At 34.7% G+C, this 16881-nt stretch overlaps 1 protein-coding gene across 2 annotated transcripts in view; it reads right to left on the bottom strand.

Moving 5' to 3' along the window:
* Positions 1-1287: 1287 nt before the first annotated feature.
* Positions 1288-16881, bottom strand: part of LOC104601528 (UPF0481 protein At3g47200-like) — a 46036-nt gene continuing 30442 nt past the window's right edge. For both annotated transcript variants that reach the window (XM_010264880.3, XM_088893650.1), the window contains 3 exons: positions 15210-15263; positions 13385-13438; positions 1288-2860 (listed from right to left, as the gene is read on the bottom strand). In XM_010264880.3, the coding sequence (XP_010263182.2) occupies positions 1498-2860; positions 13385-13438; positions 15210-15263 (1471 nt within the window). In that variant the 3' untranslated portion in view covers positions 1288-1497. The remainder of the gene's footprint in view (positions 2861-13384; positions 13439-15209; positions 15264-16881) is intronic.

Genomic DNA, 16881 nt, shown 5'->3' with positions numbered 1-16881 from the left:
TATCGGAGAAGCTTTCCTCAGCTCCATTATCTTCAATGCCGCCATTCTTCTTGTCTAGACCTCCTCCAGTACGAAAGTTTTGGCTTCAATCTTCAGGATCTTCCTCCAACTCCTCGCCGGTGTAAAAGCCGTCTCAAATCAGCAATTTAATAATTTTAGTTTCATTGTCACCCCATTAGCGGATCAGGGGGCAAAGTGCTGGAATCTAAAATTTTGGGGCAGGGATATTAATCACAATACAGAATTCATGTGGGAATAATTGTAACAATACCTTTAGTATAGAGTGGCTATCTCTAATTTACCCTAGATTTTATTGGCTGCTAAAACAATTCAATACTTGCTTGTGGTATATATTATTAGCGAGATTAGTTACGTGGGAGAGAATTGAATCCGGATGATTTGCACTTGATAACGAGTCCGGATCTCCTGTTCACGACAACTCTGCCTACACCTACCCACAATACACTATCCTCCCATGTGTTGGGAACATCTCCCCCTACTATGCAGGGGATGAGATATTCTCCATATGTGATTGCAATAAATGTGGACAGAGTTTTCATGGGTTGGAGATCAAGACTCCTTGATAACATTGTTATTTAATCAATAATAATGCCTCATGTCCGTAAGTCAGGTCATCAAGTGTATATCGCCCCGCAAATAGGGGCGCAATTTGGGTGGGTTGGGATGGATTGAGGGTAAATACAAGTGTAACCCCAAGATAAAAATATCAGAGTTGGGTCTAGCCCAACTGAGGTCAAGTCTGGGGTCGTTGAGTTAGATTGGGCTTTGATGGAGCTGGGCAGGCTGATCATATTCTTTCCGGATGGACTTGGTTGGATTGAGTTGGACTAGGCTCGGGCTACCTGAACCTCAACGTAAGCCAAATCCAAGCTCGGATTAGGCCTGAATTTTCTGGTCCAGGCCCATAAAGAAGCCCAAAGGCTGAGGCCCAATTTTTTTCCGATACCTAAAAAAATCGTTGCGGGACTAATCTGACCCAACCCAGTCCAATTATAAAATCCGGGTTGCTTGGGTTGAATCAGCGTTACATATTCTAGGGTCGAGTTGGGCTCAGGTGATTATACTCGTTATTAGGTTGAGGTTTGGGTAAAGGTTGAAGTACTTTTTAACTCAGGGTTGTTTTTTGGATTGACCTCAACATGACCCGATCCAACTCCGCCCGAGTTGCACCCGTAATCACACGCCAGCTACAAGATTACTTCATTGGAGGAACAAAGAAAACACGTAAAACAGAATAGCAGTGACAAAGTCATAAACATTGCCAAGTAAAAATAGTTCGATAGTAACATGCATTTCAACCAAATTGAAATCACGCAACGGACGAAATGAAACGATACAAAGTCATGACAATTTCAAAGATATAGACTTGGATGGAAGCAGAATTTGAAAGGGTCGTAGATGATCGATCATCGACCTGCATGTAATTATGCGTGGATAAACACCCAGATTGAGATACTCAACCAGAGTAGTTACAGGTCAAGGACCATGGACAAAGAAAGAGAGCATAGCAAACAAGGAGGATGCAAAGGTGAAAAGAAGAGCTGAAGTTGCACCAATGAGTGCAACAACCGTCAACGGATTTTTTAAATGTTCGCGCTTGAAAATTGCGCTCCAGACCACCCAACGATTTTCAAAATGGTTATTAAGATCCGTGCAGACGTCTTCATAATAGAAGTAATGGAGGAAAATTCCTTTTCTAAGATTGTCGAACAGAACTGATACTTCTTCATGGCTGCCCAAGCCATGCGTGATTATTCCTTTCTTGTAGAGGTACTGGACATCTTCTCGACTGTTGATGAGGCTATCCATAAGAAAGGCATAAGATGTGATCCGACCAGTACATTTAGGGAAATACTGCTCAAATGCAATCAAATTTCGAAATAAGCATTCGGTGTAGCTATGAACATGTAAATTGGGGATTTCTAATACACCATTTGTGAAGCTTATGTCTAAGAAGCTATCAGCATTCTCCTTCTTCCTGAACTTGACTCCAGCTTCTATGAGTTGTGTCACAGAGTAATTACTTAATTTGGCCTCTCGACTACTCTTTCCTGTGATTTCCAATTTCGATGAATCACACATAAACTTGCGCAGTAAATGGAGTATATGCTTGGTCGTTTTGGGTTGAAACACTTTCACGTTTTGGATTGGAGCTATGTCTTGAAAGAAATCGTAGACGAGTCTATCGAGGGATATTGATGAAATGTCGGCAATGGTGTTTCTAAATAATAACTCAAGGATACGAAACGGGAGTTGGTTTTCAAGTAATAACAAGTCGTGTCGTATCCTTGGGAGCATCTTCTTGGATATTGGGCCATCCGAATCATCATTATCGTCATCGATTTGGTTGCCGATCACAGGTTGTTCCGGATGATTTTTCCGATATCTTCTACAAAGCAATTCGAGAAGGAAACAACCATCCACTAACATCATTGTCACAAAATCAGCCCTATCCTTGAATTCTATCTCTTCAGAATACCATCTTCGAGCGTTTTCTTCATTTTCCTTCAAGACTTTCACGCAGTTATCCAAGGTTTTTTCCCAGCTGCAGTTGGGATTACGGGGTAAAAACCATTTGAGATATTTGTTTTTCTGTTTTCTGGTACCTTGTAGACGTCTACTTTTATAATAAAAGGGGCCAATTGAAACTATCTGAGGCACATAATTGATGTCGCCAAGCTGCTCCTGTATTCTGTATATACTACTAAGAGATTTTGGAGGTTTAGTATTGTCTCTAAGACCACACGTCAGTATTACAAAGTCTAACAGCTCCTGATGACGCTCATCCTTTACTTGTTCATATACTGGAGCTTTTCCTCTGGCTTCATCATTTCTTTCCCTGAGCAAAGAAGACTACGATTGGAGATAACCTTAGGGTGGTTTCAAACCACCTTCACTGAGATTATATTTATACTACAATGGGCTGTCATTTCATAGATTATTGAATTAAAATGAATTTAAATTCAACCCAACAGGTACATTTAACTAACTAATAAATTTAAAATTGATGGGGTTTCTAAACTATTAATTAATTTATTAGGATGATGTGCACTATGTGTTGGGTTTCCCTCTTATGTGGAGGATGGCCCAAGAAGCTGTCATGTGGTATTTTTTAGTCCATGTATGAGAGTATTCTTGTTCAAATAAAAATAGGAAAATAGTGGTGTTGGTTGCCAAAAAGATTGGGAGAAGAAGAGAAGAAAAAGGAAGAGAGTCCCGTGCAAAAACGAAGAGAGAAAAGGAGCGAATTCTTTAAATTTCAGTTTGCGCAGTTTTCATCTTGTGCTCCGATCGAAGGTCGTTTGTAGTCCGATTGAGCTGCAATTTTGTAGGCATGTTCGCGGCTTAAGGTTATTCAATTTGAACGGTGGAGATCTGGTTTGACGCACTGGTTTGTGAGATCTGAATCCGCGAACAGTACCTCCGTTTTGGGTGAGATTTCTCCATTATCTTGAGATATTTCTTAGTTTCCAAAAAACATATTTTCTTGATGATTTTCTTGATAATTTGCTGATTGTATGTCTCTAGTTTTATCTAGAGAGAACCCTTGTACAATCACTTTCTTAATAGTGAAAGTTTTTGGGTGACCGTGGTTTTTTTCTTTCCCACACCAAGAAGATTTTTCCACATAAATTTGGTTGTGTTCTTGTGTACTTGTTCTTTGGTTTAAGCTCTACTAAATTGTTTCCTAATAGATTCACACAAAGAGGGAGAAAAATATTATTTCCGCTGTTTTTGAAAGTTGATTATAATTTGCTTGATTTCGTGATTCTTCCAACAAGTGGTATCAGAGTTGTGGTTATTGTTACTGAATATCTTGTGTTGAATATGGAAACTAATTTGAGTAGAATGATTACTTTGAATGGTGCAAATTACCATACTTGGAAAGGAAAAATGGAAGATCTCCTTTATGTTAAACAATTTCAACTACCGGTGTTTGCCACTGAGAAGCCAGAAAATATGTCTGAGGAACAATGAACCTTGTTACATCAATTGGTTTGTGGGTATATAAGGCAGTGGGTAGATGATAATGTTTTGAATCATATTAGTGGAGAAACACATGCACAGACACTCTGGAATAAACTTGAAGAGTTGTATGCTCGGAGAACGGGAAATAATTAAATGATTCTCATCAAACAGTTGATGGCTTTGAGGTATCGAGATGGAACTTCGTTGACAGATCACTTGAATACGTTCCAAGGTATAATTAATCAACTAGCTGGAATGGGTATCAATTTTAATGATGAGATTCAGGGGTTCTGTCTACTGGGTACATTGCTAAAATCTTGGGAGAGATTCAGAATGTCATTGAGTAACTTAGCTCCGAATGGTATAATCAATATGGATCTGGCTAAGAGCAGTATTTTAAATGAAGAAATGAGAAGAAAGTCGCATGAGTTTTCTCAGCAGTTTGAGATTTTGGTTACAGAAAGAAGAGGGCGGAGTAAGAGCAAAGATTCCAAGAACAAAGATAAAGGAAGAAGTAAGTCCAACAGGTTTGCTAATGTTGAGTGTCATCACTGCGGCATGAAAGGACACATCAAGAAATATTGTAGACAATTGAAACGGGAGAACAAGAAAAAAGGCAAAGAACAAGAGGGTGGTGATAACAAGGAAAATGATAGAGTTGCTACCACTTCTATTGAAGACTTTCTTACTGTTTATGATAGTGATATTGTCAACATTGCATGTCATAAGACCAATTGAGTTATTGATAGTGGAGCCTTCATTCATTCTACATCTCAAAAGGACTTCTTTACATCCTACACGGCAGGTGACTTTGGTACAGTAAAGATGAGCAATGATGGCTTAGCCAAAGTCATTGGTATTGGAGATATGTGCTTGGAGATGAACAATGGCACGAAGCTACTTTTTAAAGGGGTAAAGCATATTCCTGATATTCGCTTGAATTTGATCTCTGCAGGTAAACTTGATGATGAAGGATATTGCAACACCTTTAGTAATGGTCAGTGGAAGCTTATTAAAGGTGCTATGATTGTTGCTCGTGGAAACAAGCATTCTAGCTTGTATATACTACAAGTAGGACTCTCACAAGACGCTATCAATGCTATGAAAGATAAGCTTACATCAGAGTTGTGGCATAAGAAACTTGCTCATATAAGCGAGAAAGGCTTGACAGTATTGGTTAAGAAGAGTCTTTTTCCTGGCATGAATGATCCACATTTGGAAAAATGTACTCATTGCTTGGTAGGGAAGCAGAATAGAGTTTTTTTCAGTAGTTCCCCTTCTTCAAGAAAGCGCGGTATACTTGATCTAGTACATTCAGATGTGTGTGGTCCTATGAAGATAAGAACTCTAGGTGATGCCTGTTATTTTGTGACCTTCATAGATGATTGTTCAAGAAAGTTATGGGTGTACACTTTGAAGAGCAAAGACCAAGTCTTAGACGTGTTCAAGCAGTTTCAGGCTCTAGTTGAGCGACAGACTGGGAAGAAATTGCGATGCATCAGAACAGATAATGGGGGAGAGTATTTAGGTCCTTTTGATGAGTACTGCAGGCATCAAGGCATTCGACATCAAAAGGCACCTCCCAAGACTCCTCAGTTGAATGGTTTAGCTGAGAGAATGAATAGGACTCTAGTTGAAAGAGTAAGATGTCTTCTTTTGCAGACTCAGTTGCCAAGATCTTTCTGGGGTGAGGCTTTGAATACAGTTGTACATGTCCTTAATCTCACACCATGTGTTCCTCTTTAGTTTGATGTTCCAAACAGAGTTTGGACTGGCAAAGATGTTTCTTATGATCATCTGCATGTTTTTTGTTGCAAGGCATTTGTGCACATCCCAAAAGACGAGAGGTTTAAGCTTGATGTGAATACATGACAATGCATCTTTGTTGGTTATGGACTAGATGAATTTGGGTACAGATTATATGATCCAGTTGAGAAGACAGAAAAAGCAGTCCATCAATACAATGATGATTTGATTGACTTGGATCCGATTCCTTTATCAGCATAGGCGAAAAATACACAGGATGATCAATAGGGTACTGATGATGTAGATGCTCCTATGCAGGTCGAGATAGATCATCAGAGTATTGATCAGTTGCCAGAACCAGAAATTCTACTCAGAAGGTCTACCAGAGATCGACGTCCTTTCACACGGTATAATGCAAATGAATATGTATTATTGATAGATGAGGGAGAACCTCAATGTTATGCAGAAGCCATGGAAGATGAAAACAGGGCACATTGGGTTGGTGCTATGGAAGATGAGATGCAATCTTTGTATGACAATCACACGTTTGAGCTGGTAAAGTTGCCTAAGGGTAAGAGAGCTTTGAAGAACAAGTGGGTTTACAGGGTGAAGCAAGAAGAACATACTTCACAACCACGATACAAAGCCAGATTGGTTATCATGGGATTTAGTCAGAGAAAACTGAGCAGATGTATATAAAAACTGTCTTTCTTCATGGTGAATTAGAAGAAGAGATCTATATGGAGCAACCAGAGGGTTTCGAGGTAAGAGGAAAAGAGGGTTATGTTTGCCGATTAAAGAAAAGCCTTTACGGTTTGAAACAAGCAACCAGATAATGGTATAAGAAATTTGAGTTAGTTATGGGGGAGCATGGCTATAAGAAGACTATTTCTGATCACTGTGTTTTTGTGCAGAAATTCTCTGATGACGATTTTATTATCTTATTATTTTACGTTGATGACCTGTTGATTGTTGGCAGAAATTCTTCAAGGATTGAGAATTTGAAGAACCAGTTAAGTAAGTCCTTTGCCATGAAGGACTTGGGACCAGCAAAACAAATTCTTGGCATTCAAATTTGTCGAGACAGGAAAAAGAAAAAGTTGTACATGTCACAGGAACGGTACATTAACAAGGTACTTGATCCATATAGATAAAGTTAAAGTGGTCTCTTCTCCTTTATCTAACCACTTTAAGTTAAGATCAGATCAAGGCCCTTTAACAAATAAAGAGAAGGAAGATATGGAAAATGTTCCATATGCGTCAGCAGTAGAAAGTTTGATATATGCAATGGTGTGTACAAGGCCAGACATAGCTTATGCAGTTGGAGTTATTAGTCGTTTCCTTTCGAACCTAGGAAGAAACCATTGGGATGCAGTAAAGTGGATAATGAAATATCTTCGAGGTACTTCCAATTTAACACTTAGTTTCGGCAGTGGTAAACTAGTGTTAATGGGATACAATGATTCAGATATGGCAAGAGATGAGGATTCTCGTAATTCTAGTTCAGGTTATCTGATTACTTTCTCTGGTGGAGCTGTTTCATGGCAGTCAAGGTTGTAGAAGTGTATTGCTCTTTCTACAGTAGAGGCAGAGTTTATTGCAACAACAGAAGCTTGTAAAGAATTGTTATGGATGAAGCAGTTCATGAGAGAGTTTGGTTTCAAGCAACAGAAGTATGTTTTGTTCTGTGATAATCAAAGTACTATTCACTTGGCTAAGAATTCATAATTTCATGCAAGGTCAAAGCATATCAGTGTGATGTATCATTGGATAAGAGATACTCTAAACAACAAATTGCTTGAACTTGAAAAAATTCACACAGATGATAATGACTTTGATATATTAACAAAATCATTATCAAGAGAAAAACTTGAGGTTTGTCACTTAGTCGTCAGGTTGGCGAATCCCTCCACCTAGTTGAGAAAGGGGGAGATTTGTTGGGTTTCCCTCTTATGTGGAGGATGGCCCAAGAAGCCAATGTGGTATTTTTGAGCCCATGGATGAGGGTATTCTTGTTCAAATGAAAATAGGAAAAGGAAACAACTTTTTAGTGGTGTTGGTTGCCAAAAATATTGGGAGAAGAAGAGAAGAAAAAGGAAGAGAATCCCGTGCAAAAACGGAGAGAGAAAAGGAGCGGATTCTTTAAATTCTAGTATGTGCAGTTTTCATCTTGTGCTCCGATTGAATGTCGTTTGTGGTCCGATTGAGCTTAAATTTTGCAGGCATGTTCGCGGCTTAAGGTTCTTCAATCTGAACGGTGGAGATCTGGTCTAGATCACTGGTTTGTGAGATCTGAATCCGCGAACAGTACCTCCGTTTTGGGTGAGATTTCTCCATTATCTTGAGATATTTATTAGTTTCCAAGAAACGTATTTTCTTGATGATTTGCTGATTGTATGCCTCTAGTTTTATATAGAGAGAACCCTTGTACAATCACTTTCTTGATAGTGAAAGTTTTTTGGTGACCGTGGTTTTTTTCTTTCGCACACCGGGAAGGTTTCCACGTAAATTTGGTTGTGTTCTTGTGTGCTTGTTCTTTGGTTTAAGCTCTACTAAATTGTTTTCTAGTAGATTCACACAAAGACGGAGAAAAATATTATTTCCGCTATTTTTGAAAGTTGATTATAATTTGCTTGATTTCGTGATTCTCCCAACACTATGAGAGTAGTTTTGGAGATTCATTGGTGTGGCTTTGGAAGTTGGATAGACAATAGGGTGATCGTCATATATATCTTGTTGAGAGGGGTGATGTTACTTTGGTATGCTCGCAATGCTCTAATCTTTCAACATAAATCTTTTTAAACTTTGGAGGTGATTTAGAAGGCACAGGCTTATATAGTAAGTTAGTGCTCTCTAATGTTGTTTCATCACCCTGAATAAGAGCTTAAGAAAGATTGTTTAATTCTGCAACACAGTGGCTCCCACCCAAACCCAGAGTTGTAAAGATCAACATTGATGCCGCAGTTGCATGGTTGAAGACCAGGACTCGGGTGCTAGAATTATTCTTCTTGACTCTTCAGAAGTTTCTTGTTTTCCTAGGGAACTTGTTTTGCTCTACCTCCACCCTTGGTGATGAAGACATTGGCTTTTATCTAGGGATCATCTTTGGCTAAGGAGCCACCTTGAAGGTAGATATGTAAATCGGGCCTTCTGCTCGTGATCCAACACAATTTTGAACCTGCCTGGCATGTTGACATGTAGGCTATGCCAGACAGGGCATGATCATGTAGGTTGTTCTAGGCCAGGGGTTTCAAGTCTATGGGTCAGCACGACACAGCCCAGCATGTGGCATGGCACAACCTATGGGTTCGTAGCGGGCTGAGTGCAGCTCATTCGAGAAAACTAGTTGTTGGGGCCCTTGGGGGACTCTCCCCCAAATGGCTAGTTTCAACTTTTTAGGGTTTTTTTCTTTTTTACAAAAATACTCTTTCAATCAACAACTATAAGCTTATAAATTGCTATACAAAGGAGTATTTATGCATTTTGGCTTTGGGGAAGGAGGAAAAAAGACAATAATGCCCCCTCCAACAACTATATCCTATAATATAACTGTTAATTTGGGACTTTGGGGGCATTTGGGTAAAGTGATAAATGACTTTACTATGACCAAAATATCCCTCCCAACTAAAAACAATTAGTTTTTAGGGTATTTTAGGAAATTGAATTATTTTCAATTCCTATAAATAGCCCTATCGTCCACTATTCTCATCACACCAATTCAGCAATTCTCTTTTCAATTCTAATACTCTCTAGTCTCTCATCTCATACTATTATACACTTGGCAATTTATGAGGCTTTGGCCTGTGAATTAAAAAATGCTTGGCTCCTCTTCCCAAAACCAATTAGCCAACAGTAAGTTTACTAGCCCGGTTTGGAGAGTATTTAAAATATAGGAGGTTGAGGGGAAGGGAAAAGAGTCGTGTTGGCCAAAAAATGTTGGATTGATTTTCACTTCAATTGTAAGGGTGGTATGAGCCACAACTTGGGCAGGCATTTGCATTCCATGAGAAATAAAAAAAGTACATCTACTTTAAAGATTTCTTGGATATTGAGGATAAATTACAACTGATGAAGCAGATGGTTAAAATCAAGGAGATGGAGTAATTTTTTCAATTTTATTTAAATTATTTGTTATTTTCTCAACAATATATTTTTTTATTTTCATTTTGTAATTTTTATATTTTAAATGAAATAAAATTCCTATTTTTTCTAACTTGTTGTCCATTTTGTATTTTGGAAAGTATTTTTTTCATTTCTTTGTTAGATTTTCAATTTGTTTCCAATGAAAAGTTAACCTAGCATGGGCCTAGGCCATGGGCCATGCCAAGCTGACCTCCAAAATTATCACAAGGGAGGGTAGCACGGGCAGCATGTGGGTCGTGTCGTGTCGGCCCAGCATCGCCTGATCTACACCTCTACTTGAAGGTGATGCCCTTACCATTGTTAAGATTTTATTGGTGGATAACTCCATTCCTCCTTCATGCATTAGTATTATTTTTGCAGACTACAAAAGAATAATTTATTGCTAAGGCTCATTTTGAAAGGACACAAGTACAAATATGTATAGTGCAAATACATACAAAATGACACAAAATACAAGGTTTTGTGCTCTACATATTTGTATTTGTACTCCTTCCAAACTAAGCCTTAGAATCGTTTTTTGTCACACATGTTAGACCATAGATGACATGAGAAAGTAGTGCATAGAATGGCCAAAGCTGCTTTGTCTCAATTTCCAACATTTGCCTAGTTGTGTCATGATTTTCTTGAACATTTTATAAGCTCTAACATTGATGGAAGTTGATTGAATTAAAGATTTGGCTGTCAACAAAAAACCCATGCTACTATATTAATTATTTTATATTAATATCTTTTAAATTCTATATCACTGAGTTAATTGAGGCAAAAGGAATATTACAGCATTTCCATGTATACAAAACTGGGTGTGAGTTTTGGGAAGCTTATGGCTGGATCAAGGAGTTGACATCTATTTTTTAGCAAAAATGGTCCCTTGTTTCAGCTTCGAAAGTTTGATTTTATTTTCAAAATAGTGACTGCATTTCTCTATGGGAAAGACACCCAACCAAGAGATCTTAGATACAAATGAACTGGGAGAGGGAAGGTGTTAGGTGCCCCTTCTCTTTAAGCTATTATGACAGCACAGTATAAGATTTGTTTAGGCTTAAACTTCAGGGAACAAAGAGTAAAACAAAAACTTAGAAAAAGATTCTCAACTTCTTTTTTTTATGGGAAAGACACCCAACCAAGAGATCTTAGATACAAATGAACTGGGAGAGGGAAGGTGTTAGGTGCCCCTTCTCTTTAAGCTATTATGACAGCACAGTATAAGATTTGTTTAGGCTTAAACTTCAAGGAACAAAGAGTAAAACAAAAAACTTAGAAAAAGATTCTCAACTTCTTTTAGACTTGGTTTAAGATGTTATTGGGAGTTGATTATTAGTTTTCCCAAATCCATCGCACCTCTACCTTGTTCTTCAAACCTAACTAAAATCTATAATGATCTAAAACAAACTAAAGATACAAGTTGAGAAACTTACCTTTTAGATATAGCCTTGATTGTGAATATCCAATAACCAGAACAAGACTCAATTGAAGTTGGAAAAAGTTTATTAGATAAGAGAAAGCCTTTTGGGCAGATTGGAAGTTCAAGGGCTCAAGACTTTGAAGTTTCTTGTGAAGAAAAGAAAATGAGGATGTTGTAGAAGTCGGAAATGCTTATAGATCATCTCCTCTTCTAATAGGTTTGATTTGGGTTTTTATTTATAAAGAAAGGAAGGGAAATTATTTCTAAAACTTACCCAATCACAAGACTTAGGTTTCAAGAGAGTGTTTTGATGAAAAATGTAAGAGATTTTCAAATGAGAAAGGTTTATTGACAACCTTTCCTTCTTAGTGTAACATTATTACGAGTTTTGTGTGTCCAATGAGAGTTTGGGGCATTCCTAACATATTGTGCTTATATTCGAGGCTTACAATGGCATAAAATATAAATTTGAGTTAATTATAAATGTTATTTAATCTTGTTTAGGCTTTAAGTGTGAGTATCTTTGGCTTTTTATGTTTTTTAAGTCTACTAGGCTCAATTTTATTAGTTTATGTGTTTTAACGGGTCAAGTGCTGGGCTGATATCAACCCCCACCCTCTTGAGTTCTTAGATTGGAACTGATGAAAGGTGACATAATCTAATTCATCAAAATAGAATCTTTCTATTTTAACACTCAAACAAGTGAATTAGGTCATGGAATTTAGCATACTAAGGTCTTTTGGGTCTTTGATCATGGTGGTGAGGTTTCGTTAGTTAAATAAGGCTTGAATGATAGAGATCTATGACTAATAAGCTCTAATCAATGAGATTTGCTGAAAGATTTAAGGATGAATGAAAAGGCTTCTATCTTATCAATCAATGATTGAAAGATTTAAATCAGATTAAGGTTTTAGTTTATAGTATATCCATCAATGAAAAGGCTTAAAGAGGAATCTTGATTGCTTTAGAAGAAAATGAAGGAATTCAGTGCTAAGATGGGTGAGTTATTTAGAGAATTTTGGACTTAATGAGAGGGGTTTGGTTTCCTAGATTATAATTTATTGTGTAATTTAATTATAAGCATCAAATTGGAATCTTTATTAATTAAACAATTAAACAAAGGAGAGTTAAGTTGAAATTTAGCATATAGGCATAGATTAAGATGAGTCAAGTGGAAGGTTTTACATATGAGAAAGAATTTATTGATTTTGGTTGTCTAGTCTTTTATTCATCCAAGGTTGTCAAAATGGAATCTTCGGATTTTTATGGTTGACCATTATAGATTTGAGACAGGATTTGGGAGGTTGATCATATCTTAATATCCTTTAGGTTAAGACCATTAAAAAGAAAGTTAGTCACAAAATTTAACATATAACTAAGTTTTAGTTTCCAAATCTAGGGATTGTATTCCACTAGGGTACTAAACCCTATGTAGTATCAAATATTAATTTCAATGTTCTCCTTAATTAAAGTTGAAGTTTACTACTATATTTTATTCAACTGTTTGTTGTAGGGATTGTGCTGTAAAGAGGAAATTTTGAGTTTTGACAAGTCCTAGATTAATTTAATTATGTTTTCAAGTTTTGGGGTCTTAGAAGAGGGTATAAGGAGGTAGGATGAAGGATTCAACAAAAAATGGGTGCTCACACTAGATATAGTTTCATGTTATTATCGTACAACTTTTTATTTTTTTACATGGAACTTCAATGGATTTTAATCTTTACTAATATATTTATTTTTATTATTAATTGTTAAATAAATTTTATGTTATTTTAATTAAGTTTTATTAGTTTTCTTTATATTTAAATTATATAAAAGTATACTATTTATCAATTTTTATTAATACTTTGTGTTAATATTATTAAGTTAATTAACTTAATAATACTTTTTAAGTTTAACTAATTATATTTAATTAAGTTATTATGTTAAATAAAAACTCCTTTTTCATTTTTGTTCAAGCTCAAACTACTGGTGAATATTTAACTAATGGGTATTGTATGTCAATTAATGCATATTTCTCTATCCAACCTCTAACCCTAAACTCTGCTTAGAGTTTAAAGAATCAACATTTGAATACTTTTCCTGATAAGTTGAGGCTTATACCTTTCTGGAGTTTGTGGTCCACTACCACTCATTGGTGCCCAACCGCATTCCATCCTACATAAACAAAAGCATGGCTAAATAATAGTTCCCAAATTGTCACCCGTCCAAACTAAACTTATCTCCTTAATTTTTTTTCTTTGTTTCTCATTGCAAAGGCAAGAGATCATAAATAATGTTGCATCTAATTTAGCAACAAAATTAGCACCGGTTAACTTGTTTATTTAAGTTTTTGTAGAATACTTTCATCAGAAATTTAGTGTTGTTCAATTATTAGTATATTAGTATCCAAAATGTATATCCCACCCCTGAAATATTTTGAAACTCCTAGATCAGGTGTATTGTTGCACCAAAGGCACGTCTACGAAGTTTGTGCATATTTTGAGAGAAGACAACATAGTGGATGATGGTTTAGTAAACATTGTTTGTAATGTTTTGTATATCCCAAAATTAAGAGTTGGGTAGTGTAATGTTTTGTTCAATTATGGTTTGTAATGTTTGTAATGTTAGAGTGTGTTTTTGTATATTAACATAATATTTCTATTTAGTTGCAACAAAATTTTAAAGTGGTTGCATCTCCACCTAGAGTAAACGTTGGGGTTAAAAAATTTATTAGTATATTAATTCTATGTAACAATATTAATTATTATATATTAAAAATGCTGTATTACCTACAAATTAAAGTAAAATTGAGGTAAATTGAGCCATATACCTTAAAGGTGGGTTCACTTCCAACTATTATTAGAAGTTGTCTAATTGAAAACTCCTTTTTATATCACAAAATTAAGAACAAAATAGTATCATGTTTGGGCTAAGAGTTTTAGAGTGTGCTTTTGTATTGAGTTTGTGGAAAGGCAAGCTATGCCCTCCCTTCTACTCCTTTTTACCTATAGTAAATTTTGGAGTTTTAAAAGATCAAATTATTAGTATATTCTTACAAATTCTATATTTGTATTAATCATTATACTAGTATTTTAATTATATATAATTAAATTAATTATTTTATATTAATCTTCTAAATTCCATATTACTTAGTGAATTGAAGTAAAAGAAGCCTTATGACCGGGAGTTTTAGAGTATGCTCTTGTATTGCGTTAATTAGGGAAAGGTGGGCTATGCCCTTCCTCATACTTCTTATAATATTTCTATTTAATTGTAATAAAATTTTAAGGTGGTCGCCCCTCCATTTGGACTAAATTATTAGTATATTAGTACAAGTTCTATAGTTTTATTAACCATTAAGCTAGTATAGTAATTGTGTATGATATATTAATTATTATATAATAATCTTCTAGATGTTATATTAGTAAGTGAAATTAAAGCAAAATGATCCTTTTAGCATTCCAAAGTAGGCTAAACTTGATAGAATCAAACCCAAGCAATATTTTTGGGTTATGTAATGTTAAATAAATTTTTTATCAGTGCTATTAATTTAAATTATTTTACATGGAGCTTAAATTGATTTTCATTTCTATTAGTAATTGAAAAATCAGTTTGTTTTACTTATATAAATTTTATTATTTTTCATTAGGTTTTATCAGTTTACATTGTTTTAAATTAATAACAAATTTCTAATTATTTCTTAATTTTTATTAATACTATGTGTTAATTTTTATTCATTTAATTAAATTAAGTTTAAATAATTATAATTAATTAAGTTATTAATTTAGATAAGAAATTATTTGTGGAATTTCATTGAAGTTTATATTAGTTGTGAAAATTTAATTAATGGTATGGTAATGCAAATTTTTCGGTTCAACCCTACCTTCACTTCAAAATTAAACGAAGCAATATTAAAATTCTTTTCCTAACAAGTTGAGGCTCATACCTTTCTAAAGATGGTGACCCACCACTACCAGTTGGTGTCCAACTATATCCCATCCTGCATAAACAAAAGCATTGTACAAATTAGATGAATATTATAAATTGAATTGTTGTCCACCTAGTCCAAATTTATCTCCATTTTTTTTTTCTTTTACTTTTTGATTTTCTTTGGAAAGGCAAGGGATCATGAATAACATTGCTCCTAATTTAGTTACAAATCTGTGACCAATTAGCTTCTTTATTTAAGCTTCTTTTGTGCTCTCTTATCAAGAATCAAGTGTGAGTGAAATTATTTGTATCTTAGTATATTAATATCCCTAATCGTATATCCCACCCCTAGGTATAGATGCATTGAAGATATGTCTATTAAGTTTTTACATATTTTGAGAGAAGGCAACATAGTGGTTGATAGTTTAGCAAACTTTTCTTGTGATGTCTTGTGTTGTAATATATTTGTTAGGGGCCAATTCACTTTTGCCTTCTTTTAGAAATTGTCTATTTGACGACTATTTCTACAACTCAAAATTAAGAATTGCATAGTGTCATGGTTAGACTGAGAGTTTAGAGTGTGCTCTTTCTTTGGGTTTAGGACAAGGAAAAATTTTCCCTCCTTTGTACTACATATAATATTTCTATTTAATTGCAATAAAATGTTAAGGTAGCCACTCTACATAGAGTAAATTTTGGAGTTTAAAAAAGTTATTACTATATTAGTATAAGTTCTATATTTGCATAAATCATTATACTAGTATATTAAAGCTATATACTATATTAATTATATATTAATCTTCTAAAGCTATAGCTATTTCACTAAGTGAAATTGGGGAAAAAAGGGCAATATGGTTAAGAGTTTTAGACTGTTTTTGTATTGAGTTTTGTTCAAGGCGGGCTATGCCCTCCCCCGTACTCATTATACTTCTCTTTAATTTCAATATAATTTTAAGGTGGTTTTTCCTCTACTTGGATTAAATTTTGGGGTTGTTTTGTTTTTATACTAATCATTATACTAGTATATTAATTTTGTATAACTATATTAACTATTATATATTAATCTTCTAAATGTTATACTACTAAGCAAAATTTAGGCAAAAGGAGCCTTATGGCATTCTCAAGTAGGCCAAGTTAGATAGAGTTAAACCAAGTAATATTTTTTGGTTATAATGTTAAATAAAACCATATTAATTGTTGTTAGCTTTTATTATTTTTATATGGAATTTAAATGGATTTTAATTTATATTAATAAATTCACTTTTATTATTAACTTCAAAATAATTTGTTTTATTAATATAAATTTCATTATCTTTTCATTAGATTTTTGTTAATTTACACTAATTTTAAATTAAAGACAACTTACTAATTATTTATTAATACATGGTGTAGTTTTTATTCATCTAATTAATTTATTAATCTTAAATAATTATATTTAATTAGGTTGTTATTTTAAATAAAAAAATTGTTTCTTATTTCTGTTCAAGGTTAGTCTAGTGTGGATATTTACTTAATGGATATTTTATGGAAATGTATAGTTCAAGGTCCAACCTACCATCATGATAGAATTTAATAAAACAACATATGGTGGTATACTGCCATCCATTGGTGCCCAACTACATTCCATCCTACATAAGTAAAACTGTTGCACAAAATAGATGAATATACTTTACCAAATTATTATCCTC

This window comes from Nelumbo nucifera, chromosome 8 (genome assembly GCF_055504915.1).
Source record: "Nelumbo nucifera cultivar China Antique chromosome 8, China Antique-T2T, whole genome shotgun sequence".
Lineage (NCBI taxonomy): Eukaryota > Viridiplantae > Streptophyta > Magnoliopsida > Proteales > Nelumbonaceae > Nelumbo > Nelumbo nucifera.
This window is presented reverse-complemented; position numbering and strand designations above follow the sequence as displayed.